Source organism: Aegilops tauschii, chromosome 4, assembly GCF_002575655.3.
Source record: "Aegilops tauschii subsp. strangulata cultivar AL8/78 chromosome 4, Aet v6.0, whole genome shotgun sequence".
Lineage (NCBI taxonomy): Eukaryota > Viridiplantae > Streptophyta > Magnoliopsida > Poales > Poaceae > Aegilops > Aegilops tauschii.
The window spans coordinates 507,026,437-507,053,918 of NC_053038.3; the positions used below are offsets into that span (position 1 = coordinate 507,026,437).

General features: G+C 50.7%; 2 protein-coding genes across 2 annotated transcripts; both read right to left on the minus strand.

Annotated features, from left to right (window-relative positions):
* Nucleotides 1–7,455: 7,455 nt before the first annotated feature.
* On the minus strand, nt 7,456–8,565 carry LOC109736177 (uncharacterized). Its single transcript, XM_020295396.4, has 2 exons — nt 7,762–8,565; nt 7,456–7,655 (listed from the first exon to the last, which is right to left on the minus strand). The coding sequence occupies exons 1-2, from the start codon at nt 8,467–8,469 to the stop codon at nt 7,635–7,637; spliced, it is 729 nt and encodes a 242-aa protein (XP_020150985.1). The 5' UTR covers nt 8,470–8,565; the 3' UTR covers nt 7,456–7,634.
* Nucleotides 8,566–21,389: 12,824 nt separating this feature from the next.
* Nucleotides 21,390–23,210, minus strand: LOC109736171 (probable receptor-like protein kinase At5g24010). The gene has a single exon (XM_020295390.4). The coding sequence runs from the start codon at nt 23,056–23,058 to the stop codon at nt 21,637–21,639; it is 1,422 nt and encodes a 473-aa protein (XP_020150979.3). The 5' UTR covers nt 23,059–23,210; the 3' UTR covers nt 21,390–21,636.
* Between the last annotated feature and the right edge of the window lie 4,272 nt (nt 23,211–27,482).

Genomic DNA, 27,482 nt, shown 5'->3' on the forward strand with positions numbered 1-27,482 from the left:
GTCCTATATTAGCCCCCCAACCTTTCATGAACTGCCTAGAGCGCTTGGACAGGTGGTGCCACTCGTCCAGGATCGACATCTGTCTATGGGGCTCGGCCAGAGCCGAGGCCTAGTGAGCCTGGACGGCAGCCACAAAACCTGGCTGTAGGAGCCAGAAGGCCTCGAAGCGGAAACGCAGAGGGGGACGGGGTCTCTCATCCCGAGAGGACAAGAGGAGAGGGACATGATCCGAGCCTATGCGTGTGATTGCCTAGAGAGAGGCCAAAGGGAATCGGAGTTCCCAGTCTGGGGAGACAAACACACGATCCAATACACTAAGGGTCGGGGAAACCTGTTTATTGGTCCAGGTAAATCGTGCCCCGACCCTGTCCAGCTCAAGGAGACCGAGGTCCGCTACCCAGTAGTTGAAATGACGAATTTCCGCAAGGTCTACGCGCGAATTACTCTTATCCTCTGGAGCGCGCAGAAGGTTGAAGCCCCCCCCCCCAACAACCACGGGGAGGGTCGCAGAGGAGATCTTGGTGCGGAGCTCGGCGAAGAAAGCGGCCGAGCAGCTATGGTCGGCAGGGCCATAAACCACAATGATCTCCCACTTGAAGTTCACATCACGTTCCCACACCTCCATGCTAACGAAGTGGGATCCATGGTCCATGGATCCCACCTCAAAGGTCGCATCTTTCACCCCTAGGAGGATGCCACCCGAGTGACCTGTCACTCCACTAGATGGCAGCCAATGCCATGCAAACAGATGTCTGCTGAGTCGCTCAAGTTCAACAAGAGAGAACTCGGTGCGCATCGTTTCTTGAATTGCTACCACATCAATGGACTCATCGCGCATGTAGTCAATGAGCTGCCTGCGGCGGCCATCGTGGCCAAAGCCCCGCAGGTTCCAAAAAAGCGCGCGCATGATCACTCGCCTAACGGGTCCTCCCGGGACCCAACAGTAGAAGCAGCACTAAGGGCACAGCGCAATTGAGAAGTACGAGGACGAGTCCGCCCACGGATCTCACCCGGGTCATTAACGTGCTGGTCCCGACCCCTGGGCCGATGAAGCGTATGGAGCGGGACCTCAACTGCTGCAGCCGCCTCGCGAGCCCTAGTGGCCGCGAGGTGGCCCTCCAGGATCTCCTTAGCCTGAAGGGACGCAAGCTGCTCTAAAACCGGGCCCTTCTCGCCACGGAAGACTATAGCCGAATCGGCTGCGACCTTGGCCAAGTGGCCAAGGGGTACTCCAGCAAGAGCAGAAAAGGAATTGTCACAAATGTCATCAGAATCAGAACACGGAGCCTGAGAGTCGGACGGACCTGTGTCGCGACGAGAGGCCTTCTCCACCGCGGTCGGCGAGGCCCCAGCCAGACGAGGCGCCGCCCCGAGACGGGCACTCTTCCGGGCAGACGAGGCCGGAGTAGAGGCCGAGCGGTGGCGGCCCCGGGGAGCGGGAGGTCACGCCAACGTAGGAGAGGAGGCCGCAGCAGGATCAGGCACCGGAAGCGCCGACGTTAGAGGGTCCGCCCGAACCGCCAGTGGGGACATGAGCCGAGGGGAGGACGGGGGCCGGACCTCCATGCTACCTCGGCTGTCCCCACTCCCCTCCTCCCCCGACAGGTAGAGTGGAGGGAGGAAGGGGGGAGGGAGGGTGGCGCCCGGGGGGAGAGTGGCAGCCTCGTCAAGCATGGCTGCAATAGCCTCGATGTCCTCAGGCTCATCCCCCGGGAAGTCGTCGAGGGACCCGGGGCCAGAGCAGTGAGCAGACGGGGGGCGGGAGGAGCCGGCGGGTGGGGGAGCATCTCCACGATCAGTCGAGTCGTCGTCGGAAGCCTCGGAGCGTGGCGAGTGGCTTCAGGGACGGTGGGGGAGTCGTGCGGGGCAGCGCCACCACCCGACCCCGCAGCCGGGTCAGAACCCCCTCCGTCATCCGGGCTGAGGCGATCAGTGGGAGTCCCACCCTCAACCGAGATGCGAAGGTCGTACCCGACGTCGTTGAAGAACATCCCGATCGTCGTCTTGAGCTTGGTGGGGTTTGGGGACTTGATCTGAACACGCACAGCAGGGCCCTTGGGTAGAGACGCCGCATCAACAGCCACAAACTTGCCCAGGAGACGGGACAGACCACGGATGACCCCCTCGTCCCGGGCCGGGGGAGGGAGTCCACGAATCTGCACCTAAACCGTGGACAGGGTGGCGACTGCCAGCGGGTCCACAGATGGGACGGAGATGCGGACGGAGAGCTGGTTGAGGGCGAGCGTGAGTTTGGCACTGTGAGTGCCGTAGCGGAGGCTGACCGGGTCAGGGAACGTCGTAGTAAACTCCCGGTCTGAGATCGGGGTCACCTCCCAATCCCAGTCCGGGTTGAACAGGTGGCGAAGCTCCTCAGAGATGATGGCCGGAGACGTCGTCTTGCCATCCAAGACCGAGATGAGCGCGGTCATGGGCGGGGTCGCCCGGGCCTCGGGGATATCCATCTGAAAGAAGCCCAGGTCGTCGAGGGCATACCCGAATAGCCCAAGCGCCCCGATGGGCTGGTGGTCAGGGCAGAGCGCCGTGGGGTGGTCCGTCCGCTTGCAGTGGAAGCAAGCCGGAGGCTGAGTGCAGACGGTCTGGCAGTGGCCGGCGATCCCACAGTTGAAGCAGATGGCCGTCGCCGCCGGAGACGGCGCCGCGACAACCACGGGGTTGGAGACCGAGGAGGCCGGACCGCTCGGGTGAGCAAGAGCACCACGCTTCTTCTTCTTCTTAGCAAAAGCACCCCGGCCATTGCGATTGGAGTTGTTGGACGGACCGGGCGGGGGGGGGGGGGACTGCGGATGCCGCCGAGGAGGATCATAACGGCGGGGCGGAGAGGCCGGCTCACGCGCGGACCGGGCAGGTGAGCGGCAGCGCCGAGCGGGCGACCGGCGGTCGGGCTCACGCTCACGGTCCCTGCCACGCCAAGGGGGCGAAGGGTCACGGTCGCGGTCGCGAGACCCACGCCAGCCGGACCCAGCAGCCGAGGCGGTGGCCTTTCCGCGGAGGATCTCCTCCCGGAGCTCGGCCTCGCGGCGCGAACCATCCGGGGAGGGGCAACGGTGATCCGGCGGCGGCAGGGGATCACGACTAGCGGCCCGGCGCTTGGGGCGGGGCGCACCATCACCAGCATCCCGCACCATGGTGCCGGAGGAGAGCGGCTCGGGGGCAGCGAGGGGGGAGGGAACTGTTGGGGAACGTAGTAATTTCAAAAAAATTCCTACGCACACGCAAGATCATGGTGATGCATAACAACGAGAGGGAAGAGTGTTGTCCACGTACCCTCGTAGACCGATAGCGGAAGCGTTAACACAACGCGGTTGATGTAGTCGTACGTCTTCACGATCCGACCGATCAAGTACCGAACGTACGGCACCTCCGAGTTCAGCACACGTTCAGCTCGATGACGTCCCTCGAACTCCGATCCAGCCGAGTGTTGAGGGAGAGTTTCGTCAGCACGACGGCATGGTGACGATGATGATGTTCTACCGACGCAGGGCTTCGCCTAAGCACCGCTACGATATTATCGAGGTGTAATATGGTGGAGGGGGGCACCGCACACGGTTAAGAGATCAATAGATCAATTGTTGTGTCTATGGGGTGCCCCCTGCCCCCGTATATAAAGGAGCAAGGGGGAGGCCGGCCGGCCCTTGTTGGCGCGCCAGGAGGAGGAGTCCTCCTCCTAGTAGGAGTAGGACTCCCCTCTTTCCTACTCCTACTAGGAGGGGGAAAGGAAGGGGGAGAGGGAGAAGGAAAGGGGGGCGCCGCCCCCCCCCCTCTCCTAGTCCAATTCGGACCAGAGGGGGAGGGGGCGCGCGGCCCCTCCTGGCTGCCCCTCTCTCTCTCCACTAAGGCCCATAAGGCCCATTACTTCTCCCGGGGGGTTCCGGTAACCCTCCGGCACTCCGGTTTTCTCCGAAATCACCCGGAACACTTCCGGTGTCCGAATATAGTCGTCCAATATATCAATCTTTATGTCTCGACCATTTCGAGACTCCTCGTCATGTCCGTGATCACATCCGGGACTCCGAAAAACCTTCGGTACATCAAAACATATAAACTCATAATATAACTGTCATCGTAACGTTAAGCGTGCGGACCCTACGGGTTCGAGAACTATGTAGACATGACCGAGACACGTCTCCGGTCAATAACCAATAGCGGAACCTGGATGCTCATATTGGCTCCCACATATTCTACGAAGATCTTTATCGGTCAGACCGCATAACAACATACGTTGTTCCCTTTGTCATCGGTATGTTACTTGCCCGAGATTCGATCGTCGGTATCTTAATACCTAGTTCAATCTCGTTACCGGCAAGTCTCTTTACTCGTTCCGTAATACATCATCTTGCAACAAACTCTTTAGTTGCAATGCTTGCAAGGCTTAAGTGATGTGCATTACCGAGAGGGCCCAGAGATACCTCTTCGACAATCGGAGTGACAAATCCTAATCTCGAAATACGCCAACCCAACAAATACCTTCGGAGACACCTGTAGAGCACCTTTATAATCACCCAGTTACGTTGTGACGTTTGGTAGCACACAAAGTGTTCCTCCGGTAAACGGGAGTTGCATAATCTCATAGTCATAGGAACATGTATAAGTCATGAAGAAAGCAATAGCAACATACTAAACGATCGAGTGCTAAGCTAACGGAATGGGTCAAGTCAATCACATCATTCTCCTAATGATGTGATCCCGTTAATCAAATGACAAGTCATGTCTATGGCTAGGAAACATAACCATCTTTGGTCAACGAGCTAGTCAAGTAGAGGCATACTAGTGACACTCTGTTTGTCTATGTATTCACACATGTATCATGTTTCCGGTTAATACAATTCTAGCATGAATAATAAACATTTATCATGATATAAGGAAATAAATAATAACTTTATTATTGCCTCTAGGGCATATTTCCTTCAGGAACGAGCAGTGGGGGCGGAAGGGGGGGAGACGCAACGAGGCTAGGGCACGGGGAGTCGCCACTCCAAAAGGGACGAGATCCAGCCTGCCATCGGACTGGGCCGGCCCAGCAGAAGGGGAAGGTGGCCCACTACTAGAGGCCACCCAAGAGGCCGGCTCAGCGGCGCCAAATCGCTCCCCGTCTCGACCCGAACAACAGGCCCAGGACGGCCCAGCCCACCCGACGTGGGGGAGGGAAGGGGCTAGGGCAGGCAGCCGTCCGACCGCCGCCGCCACCAGGGGCACGGACGTCGCCGGACGCGCCGGCCGGAAAGGCCGGAACTTGGAGGACGCAGCAGACCAGGAAGACGTCGCCAGCGACGACGGGAGAAGTGCCGGGGTCTCGCCGGCACGCCGCCAAGACACCGCCGCGTGGCCCAACTCCGCCCTTCCAGCCACCCCCAAGCTCTAGCTCGGGCCCTTGCGCGCCGGCGGCCGGCGGCCCCGTGCGGAGGGGAAGGTGGTGCGGGACGGGCCGGCAGCCGCGTCCGCAAGGGAAGGGGAGGAGTGGCAGATGCAGGGGCGGAGACGGAGGGCGCGGGGAGCAAACTGGCGACGACGTCGGCCAAGCGGTCGCCGAAGCGACGAGGCAGCCGGGGGAGGCCGGCCGCGGCATCAGCCCGGTCCTCCTCCGCCGCCCAATCCGCCCAAGAAGCCCGGCCTGCGGGCACCGGCGCGGGGGCTGGCACCAGGGCAAGGCGCGGAGAAGGGGGAAGGGGCGGGGAAACGGGGAGGGGGGCGGAGCGCCGGCGGAGTCGGGGAGCGCGCTAGCGGTGGCCAGCGGAGCGGGGAAGGAGGGGGGTGCCGGCGACGGGGGAGGGGATCGCAATCGCCATCGCCGCCCCCATGCACTGCTTACCACTTGAATGATTCTTGCCTGCAAATTGGGGGGCTTATTCCATCTCCGGAGAGTCGCCGCCGTCTCGCCTTACTGAGCAGGACACAAAGCCTAACAAAACTAAAAAAAAAACATGTAAAAACAACGCCCTCCCGCCGAAAAGGACCGAAATCCACCACGCCATCATGGCCCTAGGGCCACAGAAGACGACGCGGACCAGCAGCGGCTTCGGCGGAAGGCAGAGGAACCCTAAGATTATTTTGGAAGAGGAGGCGGCGCCTGCAGAATGCAATATGATTACGCACGCACGTACCATGGCCTGCAATTATTTGACGCCGATTGTACGTAGGTCTTATGCCTGTTTACTCATTCCATCACGAGTCGCAATCCAGACAATTGCTCACTAGCTGCGTCCATAATCTGCCCCGTCGATCTTATTCTAGCCACGAGAGTTACTTGAATGAAAAAGAAAAAAAGAGTTACATGAATGAGACCAATAATAGACAGCAGTGGCAATGCTTGGACGCCCCCAAAAGGGGCCGAAATCCTACTCTTGCATCGACGACTGGTGGCCACGTGAGACGCCACCAGCCGGCTTTTCTTTCTTTCTTTCTTTCTTTCTTTCTTTCAATTAGACAAGAAACATTTTTGCATATGTTGATCATCCTGCTGGCTGACGCGGTAGATCATCGTGTAGACGTCCGTATTGTCCCTCTCCCCTTCTCGACATAACATTCCTGTGCAGTTCGACAGGGACAAGACGTAGCCAACTGCATCCGTCTCCTCTCTTTCTCTTGGCTGGTGGGAAATACTTACATAAATTTTAATTTTTGTGGCCATGCCATGACATGGATGATAGTAGATGGGTTGAGTTTTCTAATTGAGTTTTTGGTCAAATTTATCTATGCTTTTATTGAGAAAGATGGATGACAATTGCTACAACTCTGTTATTTCTTCTGCTTAGGATACTAGTGCTGAGAAGGGCGCCCAATAATTCGAGTATTTTGTGTCTAGATTGATTGATACAGTGTTATGTCCCTGCGCATGCCTGCAGATTGCCTCATCTGTTCAACCCTATTTTTGTTAGTCTGACCCCTCCCAAATCAACACAAATATCTTAACCATTTCCACTTATCAATAGGTGCCAAAGGCAACACGCTAGACGAGCACTAGGTCAACACTATAAAATGATTTCTCATTTTCTATACTGCAGGGGCTTGGCACATAGCAGCACACGCGATACAGATGCTCGCAATGCCTTGAATATGTTAACGAGAACACAATATTAATCTACGGACATGGGTGTAATTTTTGTTATTTCTGTGTTCTTTGTACTGCCATGACACGATGAATAGATAAAAGTTTTCACGAAAGAAAAGACGACAATATTTTCGTAAAAAGGATATAATTCGAGCCCACAAATTGCATTCCCTTAGTCGAGCCGTAGATAAGATTTTTTTTTTCTTTAGCGAAAGGGGTTTCCTGTCACAGATTGTGCTTTAGCAAAACTGTATATATAAATCTTCGGAAAACAGCTCGCATAACTCGAGCCGACAAACTATATTCGCTTAATCATCGTAACTAATTAACGCAAGAAATGGTGTCCGTGCGCAAATAAGAAAGAAGAACTAATGGAGGCATGGAGCCCATCCATGAGACACAGCATTCATACACGGTTAATTAGGCATACATCTGTAATACTGTCATATATACACACACACCAAGGCATTTGAAGATCAGAACACGCACAAAAATAAAAATCGGATACGGGCTTGAGCTTGAACACACAGATTCAGGAACTCATGCGCTGGGTGACTTGCGATCTCCTTCATGGCAGTGCATCTTTTCCCTGATATCAGAGACCGAATTGAAGGTGTTAATTAGGAGAACATGTCGATCGATACTGCTAATCAGCACGTGTGTATGCTTTGATTTGAGGAGAAAGGTGCACTTACGCTGGACTTCTTGCAGTAGAGGATGGCGTCGTGGACGGCCGTGTCGGCATTGCCGTGGCACCACTCGACGGCGCTCGACGTGGACCCGCGCGACGGGCTCCCCGCCGGCGCGACCCTGTTGTGTGCGTGCCTCGCCCTCGCCTTCCGGTACAGCGGCATCAGGAACCGCACGTACCTCAGCAGCACCTTCCACGGCGACGACCCGCGGCGCCGCCTCGCCATCGGGCGCTGCCCGCCGTGCTTGCTCGTCGCGCTGGAGCACGCGCTCAGCGACAGCGGCGTGCTCTGCGCCGAGTGGAACAGCGGCGACGACGGAGGCGACAACCGCCGCACGGCGTCCATGGCGCGACGGGCCACCGAGCCGTCGCCGTCTTCTTGCACAGAGGTGCCGGAGCAGCCTCCGGGCTCGCAGGGGAGGAGCCGGCCGCCGCGGAAGATCTGGCTGGCGCTGACCAGTTGCGCCGGGGACGCGGCCCCACCGTCGGCCGGCACCGGGAGGCCGAAGTCAAAGTCTCTCGCCGTCGGCGTGGTCCACCGCATGGAGAAGAGCTCCGCGGGGTCCTCCATGTCGATGAAGGAGGACCTGGAGCCGCCGAAGGAATACTGACCGGCGTCGGCGGCCAGGCGGTCCACGGAGAGCGGCGCCTGGTTGAGCCAGCCGTAGGAGAAGCTGTCGCCGAGGTCCTGCGGCGAGCCGCTCACCTCCATGGGCCGCGTGCGCGTGTCTATGCGAGCAAGTTAGACTGGTTGTACGCGTGGTGTGCGGGGTGCAGCACGCGCGCTGTCTGAGTCTGAGGAGAGGAAGCTCGGCATGGCGCAGATATAGTCGCGCCGCGCAGGCCACTCGCCCGCCCCACCGCCACCGCGCAGGCCAGGCCGTTGGGTGCAAATGAAATGCCCATGTTGCCCCTGCCCCCAGTGCCCTTGTCCTCTCTCTTTCTCGTACACTATATTTTTTCGTGCTTTTGGCTGCTTGATAACGTGGGCCGGAAATATGCTCCAAGATTTAGGACGTAGCACTAGCGGGCATAAACGACCGGACCAAGTTGAACTAGTGACACAACGGCTGCGAAGGGTGGCTGGTCATTTCCTAGCTACCAAAAGCAAAGCATCCGAAAATGACAAGCATCCCAACAAACCCTCGAACCAAAACCGATGTGGTCTCCGTCAAAGACAAACTTATGTTGCCACGCGACGAAGACGAAGCGCTTATTATACGGGCGGGTTAGTCGGGTGGTTGGGATAATCGTGACAAAACCCAGCGATCGATCGATCCATCGACGACGTTGCCGCACGGGCACCTGTCCCGTCCGTAGCACAAGTAGAGTTTAATTAGATTAGGGTAGGACTTGAGTCCTGTCCTGCACGCTGCCGGTGAGTTTCTCACACACGCTCTGCTTGTAGATCCGAGCAAACCCTAAGCTTTTCTTGGACAGGGCATGCATATTGAATTCATACTCCAGCCAACTCATCCAAAAGTCCGAACTGATGGAGAGAGGCGGGCTACAAGGGATCTGCCCTTGGTGGATTTGTTCGGAGCTGGTCGTAGTTTGTCTACGTTTGCGTTTCTTCATGCTGGATCCTTTCGATCTACGCTACTCTTCATCTGCGATGGTTGTTGTTCTGTTGCGCTGGTCCTATGGAGCCTTATCACGACGACTTCCCGACTGCCTACTACAACAAGTTTTGCCCGGCTCCGAAGAGGGAGCGGCGATGACGGCGACGGGCCTTCGGCTCGCTTCAATGCTTGTAGTCATTGCTAGGTGGTTTACGGACCTAGATGTAATTTTTATCATTTCTGACGTTCATTGTATTGCCATGAGTGTAAAGATGAATAGATTTGAAGTTTTCTCCTTAAAAAAATAAATCAACTGGACACGGGAGGACGAGCAGTATCCATCCATCGACCGAAACCAATCCTGGATGGATTCCGGGGAAGGGAAAAAGAAGCGGGCGAGACAGGCTGATGCGGCCCTCACGTTGGGAGATCTCCAAAGGCTGCTCCGAATTCGGCATATGCGTGGTGCTACGCTACGCCTCATCATCATGTCACATCACAACTTGCAAATTAAGCAGCATTTCGTAGCAACCCCATGAGGGCAGGAGGCGTGTCGCACAACTGGGGAAGCTAGGCTAGGCGCTGTCGAGGAAGACAAAATACGGTTCTCCAATCAAGAGCCCTGCCCTGGCCAAGGAGGGGTTTGAGGCCCTTGAACCAGGGGAAAGTGTCTGCCTCAGCACACGCAACAACAGCGGTAACGACGCCGGGACACGCTCGCTCGCTCGCTCGCCGTGTTCTTCTAATCTAGGCCCAGGTTCCGGTCCCGCTCGTGCGCTTGTCCCGGCGTGGCGACAGCCTCAGTGTTCATGGCGCTCCAGCTGTATAGTAGTACCCCTAGTACATACAGTAGAGTATTATCGTTGTTGCATGTGGGAGAGGCCTTGGGCTTTGTTTATGTCCGAAAAATGTTGAAGCGGTGACAGGAGAGCCAATGCTAGTACTCCGTATCATCATCCCAGTTTGTGGAGGAAGGGAATCCACAAACTGGCTATATGTAGCGCATTGCGTCTTCAAGCTGTACATACATATGCATCGTCAATCGCCTTTTAACGTCTCATGGTTGCAAATTGCCAAAGGAGATATTCACCTTGGGCGTCTCCGCTCAGCCGAGGCATCAAATTAATGGGACGCAGCCACTAGCTAGACAGAGAATCTCAGCACCTCGGCAGTGGCCAGCTGGTGAATGAGAATCGCTCCGAGCTTTTCGAAAGCGTATTTCATTCTTACCAACGGTCGGGAATCGTGGCTGCAACTGGAAAATGGAATACCTGCAAAGCGTATCCCCCTCCTCCTTCTATCTATCGACAAAACAAACAAATCTTCGCAGAAATCTTTTAAAGAGCTTTTGCCACAAGCAGGCATCTAAAATGGACCGCAACACGGAGATGATTCGACAATAATGTCGTTCTGCGCTCCAGAAGTATATGCTTGTGTGCAAGACCATGGCCACCAAAAAATGCTCATAAAATAAATAAATAAATAAATAAATGCAAGGTAGCGAAGAAAACACGATTGACACGTATGAAGAACAAAAGGATTCAATGATATATTTGATAAAAGTCGAGCGGAGAGAAACCGACCACAAGTTTCTTTTTCTTCCTACGCTGCATTTCACCACAAATCTCGTTTCTAGTGCTAAAGCATTGGACAGAGCAACCACACATGAGTAAGTGCCGAGCATCATATGTGCTCCTTCCGTTCCAAATTACTCATCTCAGAAATGGATGAATCTAAAACTAAAATACATCTAGATACATCCATACTTACAACAAGTAATTCGGAACGGAGGGAGTACCTTTTAGCATGACACATCCTGGTAATCCTTTTGTGGAACATTGGGGTACAGGTTGCCCCCACCCAGGTCATGGCTTTCTAGGAGAAGTTGTCATCCGTATGCCGTCTCTTTACTCAAAGCACCTTTGCATCATAATCCTGGGAATGTGTATGGCCTTGGAGGGAGAGCGCACATACATCGAACCCGTGTCGGCATTCCTTTCTATACAGTGAGCCCTTGCCAAAACATCAACCTCCAAAACAAGGAAATCAAACGCGTTATACAGCTAGACAGAAAGGAACTATACATTTTCGCAAGATTAATTGCACAGTTGAAGTATTGGAGCTGATAAAGATGAATCATATGGGAGTAGATGTAAGAAAGCTAGGTTCAAGTCAAGTTACTTTTCACCAAATAATTTTTACTTTAGAAAGCAGACGGGCGAATGAAGCTAACCGTCTCTAGCTGATCACCAACAGGTAACAGAAAGCCTTGATAGTGTGATAAATTTGATAATCGATATAATGCCTTCGAAATGTAAATGCGCATTGGGCTGGTTACTCTGCAGCTTTCATTTAATCCTCAGATAGTAAAGTTTGACATTCGACGGTTATCAGCACACTTTGTCAACTAATGGTTGTTAACTGCTACAACTACTCATTCATATGGGTCATGCAAGTAAATTATACTTTGCGTTCCTTTTGAAATAAGCACGGTGCCATGCGCAAGCATGGTATCTCGTAAAACCAAGTCAAACTAATCTTTCCACAAACTATTTAATAGCTAAACGGCTTCACATGACTGCAACCCTACAAGATTGCTACAGCCAAATGATACTAATGAAACCATAGAAAACAGCACGACTACGACAGGTTTCCTCTTAAATGGTTTCCATTTGAGAAGGTACGAAAAGGACTCTTCCGAAATGTTTTTTTGTTTTCTGAAGATACGGAAATTAGATAGAGCCTGTAACTCCTGTTTCTACAGTAAATCGATACTATTACAGATAGGTAGAGGCAGTGTCTGTAAGCCTCTTAAAGGTCATGATATATGAGCTCAGCTCAGTTGTAACTACTAAGATACACAGAGTAGCAATCAGTATGCCCAGTGTTTACCATAACACTAAAATTGACAAATATAATGTTGACGCAATACAGAGGCATGCCTAATGGGGAATGATGGCTTAGGCCAGTTGGGAATGATGGGCCGTTTATGTTTAGATGGGCAGATTGAATTTATATTCTGAACCCAAAATAAATGGATAATGTTAGGAATAAGCAACTTGTATTCCCATGAGGCCATAGGCCGATATATATATACATGTACAGGTGTGGTACATATGCAGGAAACCCCTTATACTACGGGATAAATACAAAGGGGTATACATGACTTGTATTATAACTCTAACACCCCCCCCCCCCTCAAACTCATGGTGGAGGAACAACACTGAGTTTGGATAGATAAAAGCCATGTTGTGCTCTAGTCTGGGCCTTCGTCAGGAAATCCGCCAACTGTAACTCGGAAGGCACATACTGAAGAGCAACGACCTGATCCTGCACAGCAGCGCGCACATAGAAAGCATCAACACCAATATGCTTGGTGAGCTCATGCTTCACAGGATCGCGCGCAATGCTAATAGCACCTGTACTGTCAGATAAGAGCATAGTCGGTGTAGTGACAGAAACACCAAAGTCCTCAAGTAACCACCGTAACCAAGTCACCTCTGCCGTCAAAAGGGCCATAGCTCGCAACTCAGCCTCACCACTCGAACGGGAAACTGCAAGCTGTTTCTTCGTCTTCCAGGCAATGAGAGAACCGCCAAGAAAAACACAGTAAGCAGAAAGCGAACGGCGATCAGAAGGATCACTAGCCCACGTAGCATCCGCATAGGCCTGAAGCTGTAAAGAACTGGAGCTAGGAAAGAAGAGACGGTGAGAGATCGTGCCCCGAAGATATCGGAGAACACGAAGGAGATGACTATAATGAACCGATGTGGGAGCAGAAACAAACTGACTCAGAATATGAACCGGATAAGAGATGTCCGGACGAGTGACAGCTAGATAGACAAGACTGCCAACGAGATGACGATAACGCGTCGGGTCAGGGAGAGGATCACCATCAGTAGCACGAAGGTGAACATTGAGCTCCATAGGAGTCTCAACAGTGCGCTCGTCAGAAAGAGCAGCACGAGCAAGAAGATCCTGGATATACTTTTCCTGGGATATAAAAAAGCCATCAGAGGTAGAAGAGACTTCAATCCCAAGAAAATAGCGAAGAGGTCCAAGATCAGACATAAGAAACTGCTCACTAAGACGGGCCTTTACAAAGGCAATATACTCGGGGTCATCCCCAGTGATGACCATATCATCAACATAGAGAAGAAGAAGAGTCCGGCCACGAGGAGAAAGGTGAATAAACAAGGCGGGATCATGAGCACTTGCTGAAAAACCAGCAGTAGTGACCACAGAAGCAAAACGCTCAAACCAGGCGCGAGGGGCTTGCTTAAGGCCATAGAGAGAGCGACGAAGACGACACACCATGCCATCAGGAACAGAATACCCAGGTGGTGGCTGCATGTACACCTCCTCACGCAGCTCACCATTAAGAAAGGCATTCTTAACATCAAGCTGAGATATAGACCAGTGGCGTGCAGAGGCAACGGCAAGAAGTGTACGAATAGTGGTCATATGGGCCACAGGAGCAAAAGTCTCGTCATAATCACGACCATACTCCTGCTGAAAACCACGAGCCACGAGACGAGCTTTGTGACGCTCAAGAGAACCATCGGAGCGAGTCTTAACCTTGTAGACCCACTTACAAGTGATGGGACGGACTCCGGGAGGAAGAGAAACAAGATCCCAGGTACCAGTGCGTTCAAGAGCAGCAATCTCCTCCGCCATCGCAAACTGCCATTCAGGATGAACAACAGCCTGACGGTAAGAAGTCGGCTCAAGAACAGCAGCACCAGCGGTGGGAAATCCAAAGCGATCAATAGGCGGACGAGGACGAGAACGCAAGCCATAAGTAGGCTGAGAGAAAGAGGACGACTCGTCCAAGGAAGCATCCACAGGTCGTGAACAACGAGTGTAATGCTGAGGAAGAGATGGAACAAGAGAAGGAGGAATCGCCAAGGTAGAATCAGGGGGTGGCGACGGAGAAGTCACCGGAGAGGAAGGTGTAGAATCCGGTGACATGCTAGGTGAGGAGACCGGGGAAGATGGTGGCGGTGAATCGACAAGGGGTGGAGAAGCAGAGGGAGTGGGACGAAGAGGCACAGGCGCGACGGGAGTGATAGGGGAGTCAGGAAAAGTGAGAAACGAGATATCCTCCACGAAAAAAAAACGAGGAAGATGGGCGTGGGTAAAAAGGACGAGACTCATCAAAAGTCACATCTCGAGAGATACGCATCCGACGACCGACAGGATCCCAACAACGATAGCCCTTATGCTCATCACTGTAGCCTAAGAAGACACACTCAACAGACTGAGCGGTCAGTTTGGTGCGTTCGCGAGGGGCAAGAAGAACATAGCAAACACAACCAAACAAGCGAAGCATCGAATAATCAGGAGAGCGATCAAACAGACGCTCAAAAGGAACACCACCCTGCAAAGCAGCAGATGGCTGAAGGTTGATGAGATAGACAGAAGTGGAGATAGCCTCGGCCCAAAAATGAGGCGGAAGAGAGGCGGCGATCATCATAGCACGAGCCGTCTCAAGAAGGTGACGATGCTTGCGCTCAGACACACCATTCTGAGCATGAGCACCAGGACAAGAGAACTGGGCAAGAGTACCCTGCTCAGCAAGGACACCACGCAACATCTTAGAGATATACTCACCAGCGGAGTCAGCACGAAAAACACGAATGGGTGAAGAGAACTGAGTACGAACCATGGCAGCAAAACGCTTATAAATAGACAACACCTCACTACGTGAAGTCATGAAATAAAGCCATGTGTAACAAGAAAAATCATCGATGAAAATAATATAGTATTTATGACCACCTTTCGAAGTGAAAGGAGCCGAACCCCATACATCAGAATGGACTAAATCAAAAGGACGCTGAGACACTGACTCACTATGAGAATATGGTAGCTGAATCTGCTTGCCAAGACGACAACCCTGACACTCTAAAGAGACATCTCCTGAGACAGACCCCAGAAGACCTCGACGAACTAAAGACGATAATCGAGAACCACATAGATGACCAAGTCGATGATGCCACTGCTTGAAGGAACCAGTAACAGAAGCGACAGCAGCGGAGGAACTGGCGATGGTGGTGGCAGCGGAAGGAACATGAAGCCAGTCCAACTCCCAAAGACCCTGAGAATCACGGCGGCGAGGGCCAGCCCCAACCAGAGTGTGCGTGCGACGATCCTGGACAGAACAAGAGTCAACATCAAGGATGACACGACAACCAGAATCAGTAAGTTGACCGGCAGAAAACAGATTCATGGTAAGTCGAGGAACATGAGCAACATCAGGAACAGAATAAGGAGTAGAAAGATGGCCTCTACTAGCAACAGAAAGTGGAGTACCATCAGCAGTGAAGACATGAACAGGAGAATCCAGCGAGCGAAGAGAAGACAAAGCGGAAGAATGAGAAGACATATGAAAAGAAGCTCCAGAATCCAGAACCCATGGGGATGTACCTGACTGTGTAGAGGGCGGGTGCTCAGTGCGGGAAGCATCAGTCACAGAACCAGCAGTACCCGTCGAGGAAGAACCTGAAGCCGCGAGCAGACGCTTAAGTCTCAGAATATCCTGCTCGGTCAAAGCAATGGCTGAAGCTGGCGAGGGAGATGACGAAGGCCCTGAGGAGGATGATCGCGCCTTGCGCAGGTGTTTCCGCTTTGTGTAGCACTGGGACTCAATATGACCATCATTGTTGCAGTAGTCACAATGTGAACGGGGCCGACCTGAGCCTCCAGAAGGAGTGGGCAAGAGCGGCGAAGCACTCGAGCGAGAATGGGGCGGTGCAGCAGGTGGAGTGGAAGAAACCCGAGTAGCGAGCACAGAGGGAACCTCCAGCAAACCAGCACCACGTAGGCGAGTCTCCTCAGCACGAATCTCTGAAAGCGCCTCCATGAGAGAAATACGGCCACGAGCAAACAACTGAGCACGCCGGGGCTCAAACTCCTTACGGAGCCGAGACAGGAACTCATAGACGCGATGAAACTCCAAATCGGCCTGGACAGCCTGGCAGCAGGGGCAAGTACGACAACCAGCACTGCGGAGAGAATCAAGCTGGCGCCAGATAGCAGAGCTCTGTGCATAAAAGTCATCAACAGTAGAGTCACCCTGCTGAAGAGCGTGCTCCTGACGAACCACAGAAAGATATAAGGCATCACCAGAGGGCTCATAGCGCTGACGAAGACAGGTCCACATCTGGAAGACAGTAGGAAGACCCAGAAACTCAGAAGCAAACTGAGGCAGAACACTAGCAGTGAGAACAGCTGCAGCACGAGCATCATCATCAAGCCACTGAGTGTAAACAGACAAAGCACCATGATACGTCTGAAGAGCCTCCTCATAAGCCAAAGCCCTCTCATCATAGGCACGATCAGCAGCCTCATCAGCAATCTTAGCCGCATCCTTGGCGGCCTGATTAGCATCCGGAGGAAGAACCAGTGGAGTCGGCGGAGTAGGGGCCACCGGAGGAACCGGACGTGGCGGACAGCAGACCTCGCCAGAAAGAACACCCCAGAGACGGATGCCACGCATGTGAATGCGCATGAAACCAGCAAACTCGGTGTAGTTAGTACCATCGAAGATCACCGGACAACGAGGGACCGAAACATAGCCTGATGCAGCAGACTTTTTTTTTGCAAAGATCCAAAAATAGCAGAGGCCGGACGAGGACGGCGGCTGGGAGCGAGATCCGGCGCAGCAGACGACCTGGTGACCGGGCGAAGCCTGGCGGGAGGGCACCTGGCGACCGGGCGAAGTCCTGGCGGGCGAGAGCTGCGGACGGCAGGAGCTGGCGGGCGAAGTCCTGGCGGGAGGGGACCTGGCGACCGGGCGAAGTCCTGGCGGGCGGGAGGGACCGAGCGGGAGGGGCGGTCAGCGGACGGCGGGAGGAGCCGGCTGGAGCGTGGACGACCGAGCGGGAACGGCGAACAGCGGATGGGCTGGGCGCCTGAGCAGCGCCGATCGGGACAGCGGGCGCAGGAGATCGAGCGGGACCTGCTTCGATCGAGGAGAGGATCGGGAGGAGAGGACGCAGCAGCGGCGCGAAGAAAGAACGCGGCGGCGGCAGGAGTGGATCGAGGCACGAGTTGCGCGTGCGAAAAAGAGACCTAAAGCTCTGATACCATGTTAGGAATAAGCAACTTGTATTCCCATGAGGCCATAGGCCGATATATATATACATGTACAGGTGTGGTACATATGCAGGAAACCCCTTATACTATGGGATAAATACAAAGGGGTATACATGACTTATATTATAACTCTAACAGATAAATCTAAGGTTCTTCATATCTGTTAGTTCTCCTGGAGGCTTTTTATTGGGTTGAGATGAGGCCAACTGGCCAGCCCATCAAAGCAGGCAATACAGGTAGGTCAACATAAATTTCAGAGATGTTTGGAGAAGTCAGCAGAGTCAACTAGTCAGAAAGGGAACACACCATAAATTTTGAGTGTGCAAGGTCATTCAGAGCAGGTTCCTTTTTAAAAGCAACAAGATTCTAATAACACCGTAGGTGCGTGCAAAAATGTCAACAATTCAAACTCTTCCTACAAGAGAATCAGAAACAAGAGGTAACATCAAGATTTAGAGCTGCAGCTGCTCGACCAGTATGGATTAAAATGATCTTCAGGAGTTTGAGAAGGCACATATAATGCTCAAGGAAAGAAGCAGGGTAACACAACTAACCATATACCCTGCACAGTTACAGGAAAGAAGTCTCATAGTAAGTGCTACCACAACAGCAGAGCAAAACAGGATACTGAAGATTTCAATGGAGCTTTGGAGAAGCGCTCTCCAAAGTGACAAGATCAGAAGGTTATATTTAATACCGTTTCGCTGACATCTACTGGACCCGAAATAAATGGATAAACCTAAGATTCTCCATATCTGTTAATTTTCTGGAGGAAAGTCGTTGGGTTGAGATGAGGCCAACTGGCCAACCTATCGAAGCAGCCAATACAAGGAGCTCAACATGAATTTCAGAGATATTTGGAGAAGTCAGCAGGGTCAAATAGTCAGAAAGGAAACACACCACAAATTTTGAGTATGTAAGACCATTCAGAAGAGGTTCCTCTTAAAGCAACAAGATTCTAATAATACCGTAGGTGCGTGGAGAATGTCAACAATTCAAGCTCTTACTACAGGAGAATCAGAAACAAGAAGTGACATCAAGATCACTATGGATTAAAATGATCTTCAGGAGTTTGACAAGGCATGTGTTGCTTAAAAAAGCAGCGGAGTAAGACAACTAACCATAGACCCTGCACAGTTTCACGAAAGAAGTCTTATAGTAAGTGCTACCACAACAGTAGAGCAAAACAGAACTATTGAAGGTTCCAATGAAACTTTGAAGAAGCTCTCTCCAAAGTGACAGGATCAGAAAATTCTATTTTCCTGATATCTACTACTTTAAAAAAAAAATAAGATCTACTAGTGCTAATACATTCAAGCTTCTAATTTGTCTAGTTTGGTGAACAAAACCATATGAACGCAAAAATGCATCACACTGACCAAAAATACTGGATAAGATAGGTCTTCCTCTGGAAGCATGGTATCCGATTGAGATGAGGTCAACTGGCCAACCCATCAAAGTAGGCAATAGAGAGGGTGCAACATAAATTTCAGAGATGTTTGGAAAAGTCAGCAGGGTCAAGTACCAGAAATGTCAAAAAGGAACACACCACAAATTTTGTGTGTGCTAGATGATTCACAACATTCAAATAATACCATCGATGTGTGCAAAATATCAACAATGTAAATTTTGAATGCAAGACAAACAGAAAAGGAGGTAACATCAATATTCAAAGCTTCTCAGTCACCATGGATTAGAATGATTTCAGGAATTCGAGAAGGGACACAACAAAAGAAGCAGAAGACAAACATCCATATACCCTGTACAGTTTCACGAAAGAAGTATCATGATAAAAGCCAACCACAACCGTATAGCAAAATAGAACTACCGAAGATTTCAATGAAACTTTAGTGGAGCACTATCCAAAAGGATGGCATCAGAAAATTCTAGTAATGCCGTTTCTCTGAAATCAATCAAGGTTTTTTAAATTAAAGATCTGCTGGTGCTAATACATTCTCATTTGATTAGTCTGATAAACGGAACTGTATGTATGAACACAGAAATGCATTAGAGAATAAAACTAGGATAAGTAGTCCACTACTTTTACAGTTTTACTTCACACCAGTATGTATGAAGTGATGCCAAGCTTCTGGCGTTCTCTGTGACAAGAGAGTGTCACAAAAGCTAAAAGGCAGGTTCTATAGGACGTCGATTCGACCCACAATGTTGCATGGCGTTGAGTTTTGGCCGACTAAAAGGTGACATGTTCAACAGTTAGGTGTAGCGGAGATGTGCATGTTGAGATGGATGTGCGGCCACATAAGAAAAGATTGGGTCCGGAATGATGATGTACGGGATAGAGTTGGGATAGCACCGATTGAAGAGAAGCTTGTCCAACATCGTCTGAGATGGTTTGGGCATATTCAGGGCAGGCCTCTAGAAGCTCCAGTGCATACCTGACGGCTAAAACATGCTGATAATGTCAACAGAGGTCGGGGTAGACCAAACTTGACTGCAATATCACCAAAGAACTAGCCATGGACAGGGGTGCGTAGAAGTTAGCTATCCACGTGCTAGAACCATGAGTTGGTTTTGAGCTCTTATGGGTTTCAGCTCTAGCCTACCCCAACTTGTTTGGGACTAAAGGCTTTGTTGTAGTACTTTGTTAGTGCTAGACAGATAAAAATACTACACTAAACAAACACAAACACACTGGAAATAATAGGGAGAGTAGGACAGTGAGACTAAATCCACCATGCAGTCAAATGTAATTCAATTAACTAAATTTATGCATGTGGTTATGAAGCTAGTCCAGACTAAAGAATGTGCATGTGCTTACTGATGAAGTAATGAAGTAGCAATATGTTTCTTTCCAAATATCGGTGGAACTACAAGAAAAGTTACAACTATCTGTTAATTAGTTTAAACAAAAATATTGCTCCTTGTGAAACTAAATCAGGCAACAATCTTAAGATATGTTTTGACATAGCAATTTCAGTTGAGCAAATTATTTCACAAGAATAATTCTTGCAGTTCCTTTTTAATAAAGCAACTAAATTCAAATTAAACCATCTGTGAATGCAAAATGTCAACAATGAAAACTCTTAATACAAGAGAATCAGAAACAAGAGGTAGCATCAAGATTTAGAGCTGCAGCTACTCAATCACTATGAATTAAACTGATCTCAGGAGTTTGAGAAGGCACATATAATGATATAGTGCATACGAAAAGAAGCAGAGTGAGACAAGTAACTATATACCCTGCACAGTTTCGTGAAGGAAGTCTTATAATAACTAATAAGAGCTACCACAACACTAGAGCAAAAAAGAACTAGTGAAGATTTCAATGAAACTTCAAAGAAGTGCTCTCCAAAATGAAGGGGTCAGAAAATTCTATTAATACCGCTTACCTGACATCTACTAGTTTTTTCTAAAATCTAAGATCTACTAGTGCTAATGCATTCAAGCTTCTCATTTTATTAGTCTGATGAACGAAACTATATGAATGCAAAAATGCATCAGACTGAACAAAAAATGGATAACATTGGTATTCCTCTGCTTCACTTAGTGCTTCATTTATTACATACTAGTGCTTCAATTAGTGCTGGGTAGATAATAAATGTTACGCTGCACAAACACAAACACACAAAAACAATAGGCAAAGTATGAGAGTGAAGTTCCCAAGGCATCATAATCTGGTAGGCACTGAGACTAAATCCACCACGCGGTCAGACATAAATTCAAGTATTCAACTAGCTAATTTTGTGGGACATGGTTACGCAAAGAGTCCAGACTACAGATGTGCTTACCGATGACATGACTACAATGAACACTGCAGCTACTTCTTAATTGGTTTGAACCAACAGATTCCCCCTCACAACAACTAAATCATTCTTCAGTTGTAAGAAATATTTTCCTTCCAGTAATATCTTCAATATAACTAATCATTTCACACAAATGATTCTCCTAAGTGCATAATGGAATTGTAGTACCATACTACCATGATAAAATAAATAGAGACATCACAGACAGGTATTCGATCATATTTCAATTACTGGATAGAGGTAAGCAAAGTAGTAGCAATACAAACACATCTTAATTCTTAAGTACACACAGTAGTTGTGTTCTGCACTGGCCAAGCTCAAACAATTGAAACTTCAACCATGAAAGGCGTAGAAATGTAGAACTAGAAAACTACAATACTTACAAACGAAGCACAAGATTAGGTCATCAGATACAGATAACAGACACAACTTGAAGCTTCTCAAATCTCATGCTGCTTAATAGTCTGTCTTGGTGGGCACAAGCTGATATGCTTTAGCCAACTTCCCCTCACCAGAATCCATTGACTGGCTGAACCAAAGCGTGCCATTATTTTTCAGCTCAGTCCTCAACCTCAGCACCAGCATGACCAAAACCAAAAACAGCCCGGCGAAGACTAAACCACACAGCAGTGAGCGAGCGAATTCCCCAAACCCCTTACTGACCAGGTACCCCATGTCCAGAACAGCAGGGAAATCCCCGTCCATGCCACCACCCGTTTTGTTCATCCTCATTATCTCGAGCCCATTCAGGAAACCGCTGGCTTCTCCAGGTCGGCTCATCTTGGAGCCACCAATGGCCAGTTTCAGCATTCCTTCATCCTCAACGTCCACGACATAGTCAATGTAATACGGATAGGCCAAGTATCCAGTGGTGCTGGAAATGTCAAAATCCTTCACTGCGAGATGACCATTGACATAGATACTGAAGTAGAGCTGATACAGTGCCTTGCTCACAATGTCACAGAAGTGCATGCGCACAAGGTACCGGTTGCGAGCGGGCACAGGGAAATCCCATGTCAAATTGCCGTCGGACCTCACCGATCTCGCCGAGTTGTAGACGTTGTCCGGAGCCACCTCCCGGGTCATCAACCTGCTGTCCTTGGGGTAAGCAATCCGGCCACCGAATGACCATGCCTTGCTGCTGGACGATTCCTTGTTGACGAGGAAGCCCTCGTCGTTGACCCATGTCCGCCACAGCGTGTCGTTGAACGGGGTGACCTTGCGGCCGGCGACGTTGACCCGGTAGAGCGTCTCGAAGACCTGCGAGGATAGCCCGTCGGTGCGGTTGACGCCGCCAGCGGCGACGAGGGTGGCGATGTCGCCGACGAGCTCGTCGGGCGCCGAGAAGAGCTCGATGGCGTTGACGAAGGCGGCGGATCCGGCCTCGGGGACGAAGGTGAGGACGAGGACGTCGGCGTCGACGGGGAGCAGGAAGTCCTTGACGACGGGGGACGAGGCGGTGAAGTTGTGGAGGAGGAGGAAGCCCCCGGCGCCGACGTGGAAGCGCGCGGAGGCAAGGGCGCGGGAGAAGGGGTAGAAGTGGAGGCGCAGGACGTGGCGGCCGCGGCGGCGCACGGCGAGGTCGTATGAGGCGTGGCAGGAGAAGACGCGCGCGGCGGCGTGGAGAGGGGAGGGCGGCGCGGGCGCGGGCGCGGCGGGGGCGGCGGACGGGAGGGCGGGGGCCGCGGAGCGGAGGGTCATGGACGCGCAGCCGGAGTCCGGGACGAAGCGGCGGCCGTCGGGGAGGACGGCCGGGGCCGTCGCGCCGCAGGCGATGAGGTGGTTGTCCGCCGGGGCGAAGCGGGACGCAGCGGGCCCGGCGAGGAGCGCGAGGAGCAGCAGGGCGGCGAGGCGGGCGGGGCCCGGCGGGGAGGCCATGGCGGCGGGGGCTGATTCGCGTGGGGATTTGGGGGTCGGGGAAGGTGGGGAGAAATGGAGACGGGAAATGGCGATGGGGGACAGCTCAGAGTTGGACTTGGAATCAATTCGGCCGGCCGGCCGGCCAGCGCGTGGAAGATGACTTGGGCCGGTGGGGTGGTGGGTGGGACACACCAACGCGGTGTATCGCCGTGTCGGTTGGCTTTTTACACGCTGGCCACAGCATAACGGAGAATGTAAATTTTACAGCGTTTGCTAGTATTTCTATTTCTTAGGAACGGTGCTATGCGTCGGCCGGCAGAAGCGCACATCGCATCGGCCGCCTCGCGACCGTTGGATCCGCGCATGACTGCTGTTTGATCTGCCCGCATGAGCCAATGTCTACTTCTTTAGACCCGAAGAAGAAAGAAGTACGCAAGATCGAGAATCCGTGGCAACAATGAAGGCATCGAGAAGATACTAATCCAGCTTGTGAGAGCAGTTATGAAAGTTGGGTATTTTTAAAATGTCTTCTTGTGGTTCTTCTTTTCTTTGGTCTTTCTATTCTAGTCAAGATTCGGTCAATGTACTCAAATGTATCAAAAAATCACTGATGAATATTAATAAGAACTGCGGCAAAAAAATGTATGCGGACGAGATGCGTCCGCCCGTTGGGCGTACTGCCGGCACATCCAGAAATCCGGGCGGACGCCGCCCCATTGCCACCCCCAAACGGAAAAAACCGGTCAAAACGGGCGTCCGTTTTGGGTCGTGCGTTGGAGTTGCCCTCACCCATGTTGTGTTGGCTCATCTACATCGTGTATGTAGGTGGACATTTATAGGCGACTGCTAGGAGTCATCCGCCTGCTAAACCAGCTATTGACAGCTGCCTAAACAGGCATAGGATGCAATTATGCGCGGTCGTTAGATTGTCGACATGTGTCAGGCAAAATCGGTCGTTGTTGCAACCCCCGCGTGTTCCTGCCTCCTCTGCATCCGCCCGAAGCCAGGGCGAGGAGGAGATCCCCGGCGACACTGCATGCACGTCCACCGCCTCTACCATTGTCGCCGTGCGACGCAACTCTGCCGCCGATTGCAGCAAAAACTAGAGCATACCCCTTCCCGCGCCATGGCAATCACCACATAGTGCGCTCTATGTTGTCGGCCTCCATGGATCGAAGCTCCGGTGCTCCATTCAGCAACAGGAAGGCCAAATCGGCCCCGACCCCGATACTCGCCGGTGAGCGGATTCTGTTGTCTAGAGCTGTAGGGGAGCTCTACAATCCTCCTGTCTTCTCTGCTGAGGGCTCCCGGGCTAGCTCCTCACATGCTTGGATAAGTTGCAAACAAACCCTACCTGTCAATTGAAAAAGCATGAAGCGTGAAGCTATTGATTGTGATGTGTTCATGATTTTGTGTCCCTCTGATCGTTGTCCTCAAATATGCAATATAAATTACATCAATTAATATTAAATTGTGTCCTTCTGTCAACTGAAACTGTGTATGAATTACTCCTTCCCATTTCAGTTTAAGAATTGCAACAAAATGTGCAAGGGTGTTATGCTGCATGTGTGGTGACAGTATAATAAAAAACCGAAAAAGTCCGCAATATGTGCATGTTGGTTATGTTGTATGTGTGGTGAAAATATAAAGCACTGACTATGTTGAATGTGTTGCATGTTAATCACAGTGGTCATGTTGGACAAGTTTCTGCACTAGAAAAGTTAGACAGAAAAGTTGCATCTAATAGGAAAAGCTAATTTGTACTGCAAAAAACATGATCAACATGATTATCTTTGCTTTTAGCACTGTGATCATTGTAGTAGCAGGGTGTAGAAGCATTTTATTTAGTATCATAGGTGAAAAAACAAGAAGATAAAAACAAACTGAAGTTACACATATTTTATGCTAGAAGCACTAGTTCTACATTCTACCTTTATTTGCTGACAATGTGATACTTTTTTTTGCAACAATAAAACAAAAAATTAGGATGTTGATGTCGGAGTTGAGGATGATAAGAGCTACATCATGGTGCAGATTTCTGCTAGAAATGAAATCAATATGGAAGGGATGATTAATGGTGCTGATGTGCAATAGGATAAGGATGATGCATATGATGATGCAATATTATCGCAGCCGCTTGTTCCATATCTAGGCATGACCTTTGATACAGTTGACCATGCAAGAAATTTCTACAACAAATATGCTTTCAGCCACGGGTTTGGAATCAGAACATCTGCTTCGAAAAACAGCAAGGCGAGAGGACCAACAAAGCTAATAAGTAGGGTTTTTACATGTGTTTATGCACGAAAAAATGGTGACTAGACTGAATCTAATAGCACTATAGATAGTATTGCAACAAGGCAAGCAATGCTAGCAGACGCCCTGGACTTTGGATGAACATGGGTGACACACGAAAAAGGAATAGGTTGCAACACCACGATTTGCAAGGCTCACATGACTGTCGGGCTCCGAGGGAACTGGTGGGCTGTCACATTTTTTACAGAAGACCATACACATCCTTTGGTGCAGCATGAAGAGAAAGTTGGGTTTTGCCGGTCTCACCGAAAGATTCCACGAGAAGACCACCAAATCATAATGACTTTGCATGAACGCAACTTGTCACATCACATTGCATGGGCATCTTTGGAGATTTTCATGAAGGTGATCAGAGGCGCCTTGGTTATGTGAAAAGAGATATTTCAAATGCACGATCCTAGATGCTGCAAACCATGTCATTTCAGGACATGCCATGACATTCGAATATTTCAAGAGACAGCAAGCTGAAAGCCCAGAATTCTTCTATGCAACACAAGTGAATAAGGAGACCAATGTTGTGGGAGCATTGTTGTGGGTGGATGAGAGAACAAGAGCACTATACCCCAAGTACAAGGATTGTGTCTTCTTTGATACGACCTTTTGCAGAACAAATACAACATGCCTTTTGCTCCAATAGTTGGCATCAACAGCCATCTTCAGACTGTTGTCCTAGGTTGTGCATTGTTTCCAAATGAGCAAATTGAAACCTTCAAGTGAGTCTTTAAGCAATGGTTTATTTCCTTTGCTTGAGAGTCTTCTTGTTTTTGAGCGGCTTGACCATTTTTTTGCAGAGGCGCTTCGCTTCACACAGATGGTCGTGCAGAATGGTCAGCTCTGGTAGAAGGGCGTTGTTGAAGACCTGCCACATGTCGAGTTCCGGTTGAGTTTATCGTAACACAAATCACACGCTCAACCTGCATTCGCCTTATCGTGGTCGCTCCACAAGGCTATTAGGCCCCAAGCGAGTCAAAATAAATATCACTATTTATACTAAATTTAACATTTGTTTCTAAATTGTATTTTCAAAATACAATCATGGATACACGTTAAACATATTTAAATCAATTCCAGTTTTTTTACAATAAAATCAAGTCCACTTAATTATGAGGAAATAAGAAACAAGAAAATCGTGTGTTTTCTCGGTTCATTTATTAATCTTGCATTATATGTGTATCGTTAACTATCTTAGTAAAGATTTTTAAAGCACGTGGTATGAAAAATATCTTGATAGCGGTCTTTATGATCTTATATGTAAATAGAAAAATCTGGAATCCACAAGATGTTTTACCAAATAATTGGCACACTAATTTATTCACTGTTTTGGTCATATGTGTCTAACATATTACAGTAGGTTTAATAATTTTTTGATGTTTGTGTATGTGCTATGTACTTGGTACTGAAATAACATCACTCTAGCTAAGATAACCTTTAGTACAAATTGTAAGTTGTCCACCAAAGAGCCACTAACTTGAGGTTGGAGCCACGGAACCACGGCTCCATTGTTAATGGCTTTGGACTGATAGCTTGATGGAAAAACGCAGGGGGTAAGAACAACTCTAGCAGACCCCGCATCCGCCCCTGACCCGCAAAATAACCGCCAAAATGCGGGTACGGGCAGGAAAACCTGGTCGACCAGACCCCGCATCCCGCCACGGCCCGCAAAAAATTTTGAGGGGCGCGGCAAAATCCCGACCCCAACCCGGGAAAACGCGGGTTTCCCCCTCGCGGCTGCGGTGCCCTGCATCGGAGAGAAGCAGTTGGCGGGAGGGACATTTCAGCCCCGCGCTCTTTTCCCCCTCCTTCCGCCGCCGCCTGCCCGCCGCCGGCGATTCCGGCCATATCTGCGGGCGGAATCGCGCCGCGGGGCCGCCCCACACCCTCCCGCGCCGAGCAGCTGCACCGCCCCCCCCCCCCCGGATCCGGCGAGAAGAGCCGCCCCGTCGCCGCCGCCCCGCCGCCACCGGTTAGTCCCTTTTTTGTGATTTTTGCGAGCTGTGTTTGTTGATTGACACGCCGGTGTGCGTGTAGATGGAGTTGAGCCCGTGCGAGAAGTTCTTGCTCTCCGATTCGTCCGATTCGGACGACTCGGATGTTGAGACCATGCTTGCGACCTTTCGGCAGCAAAC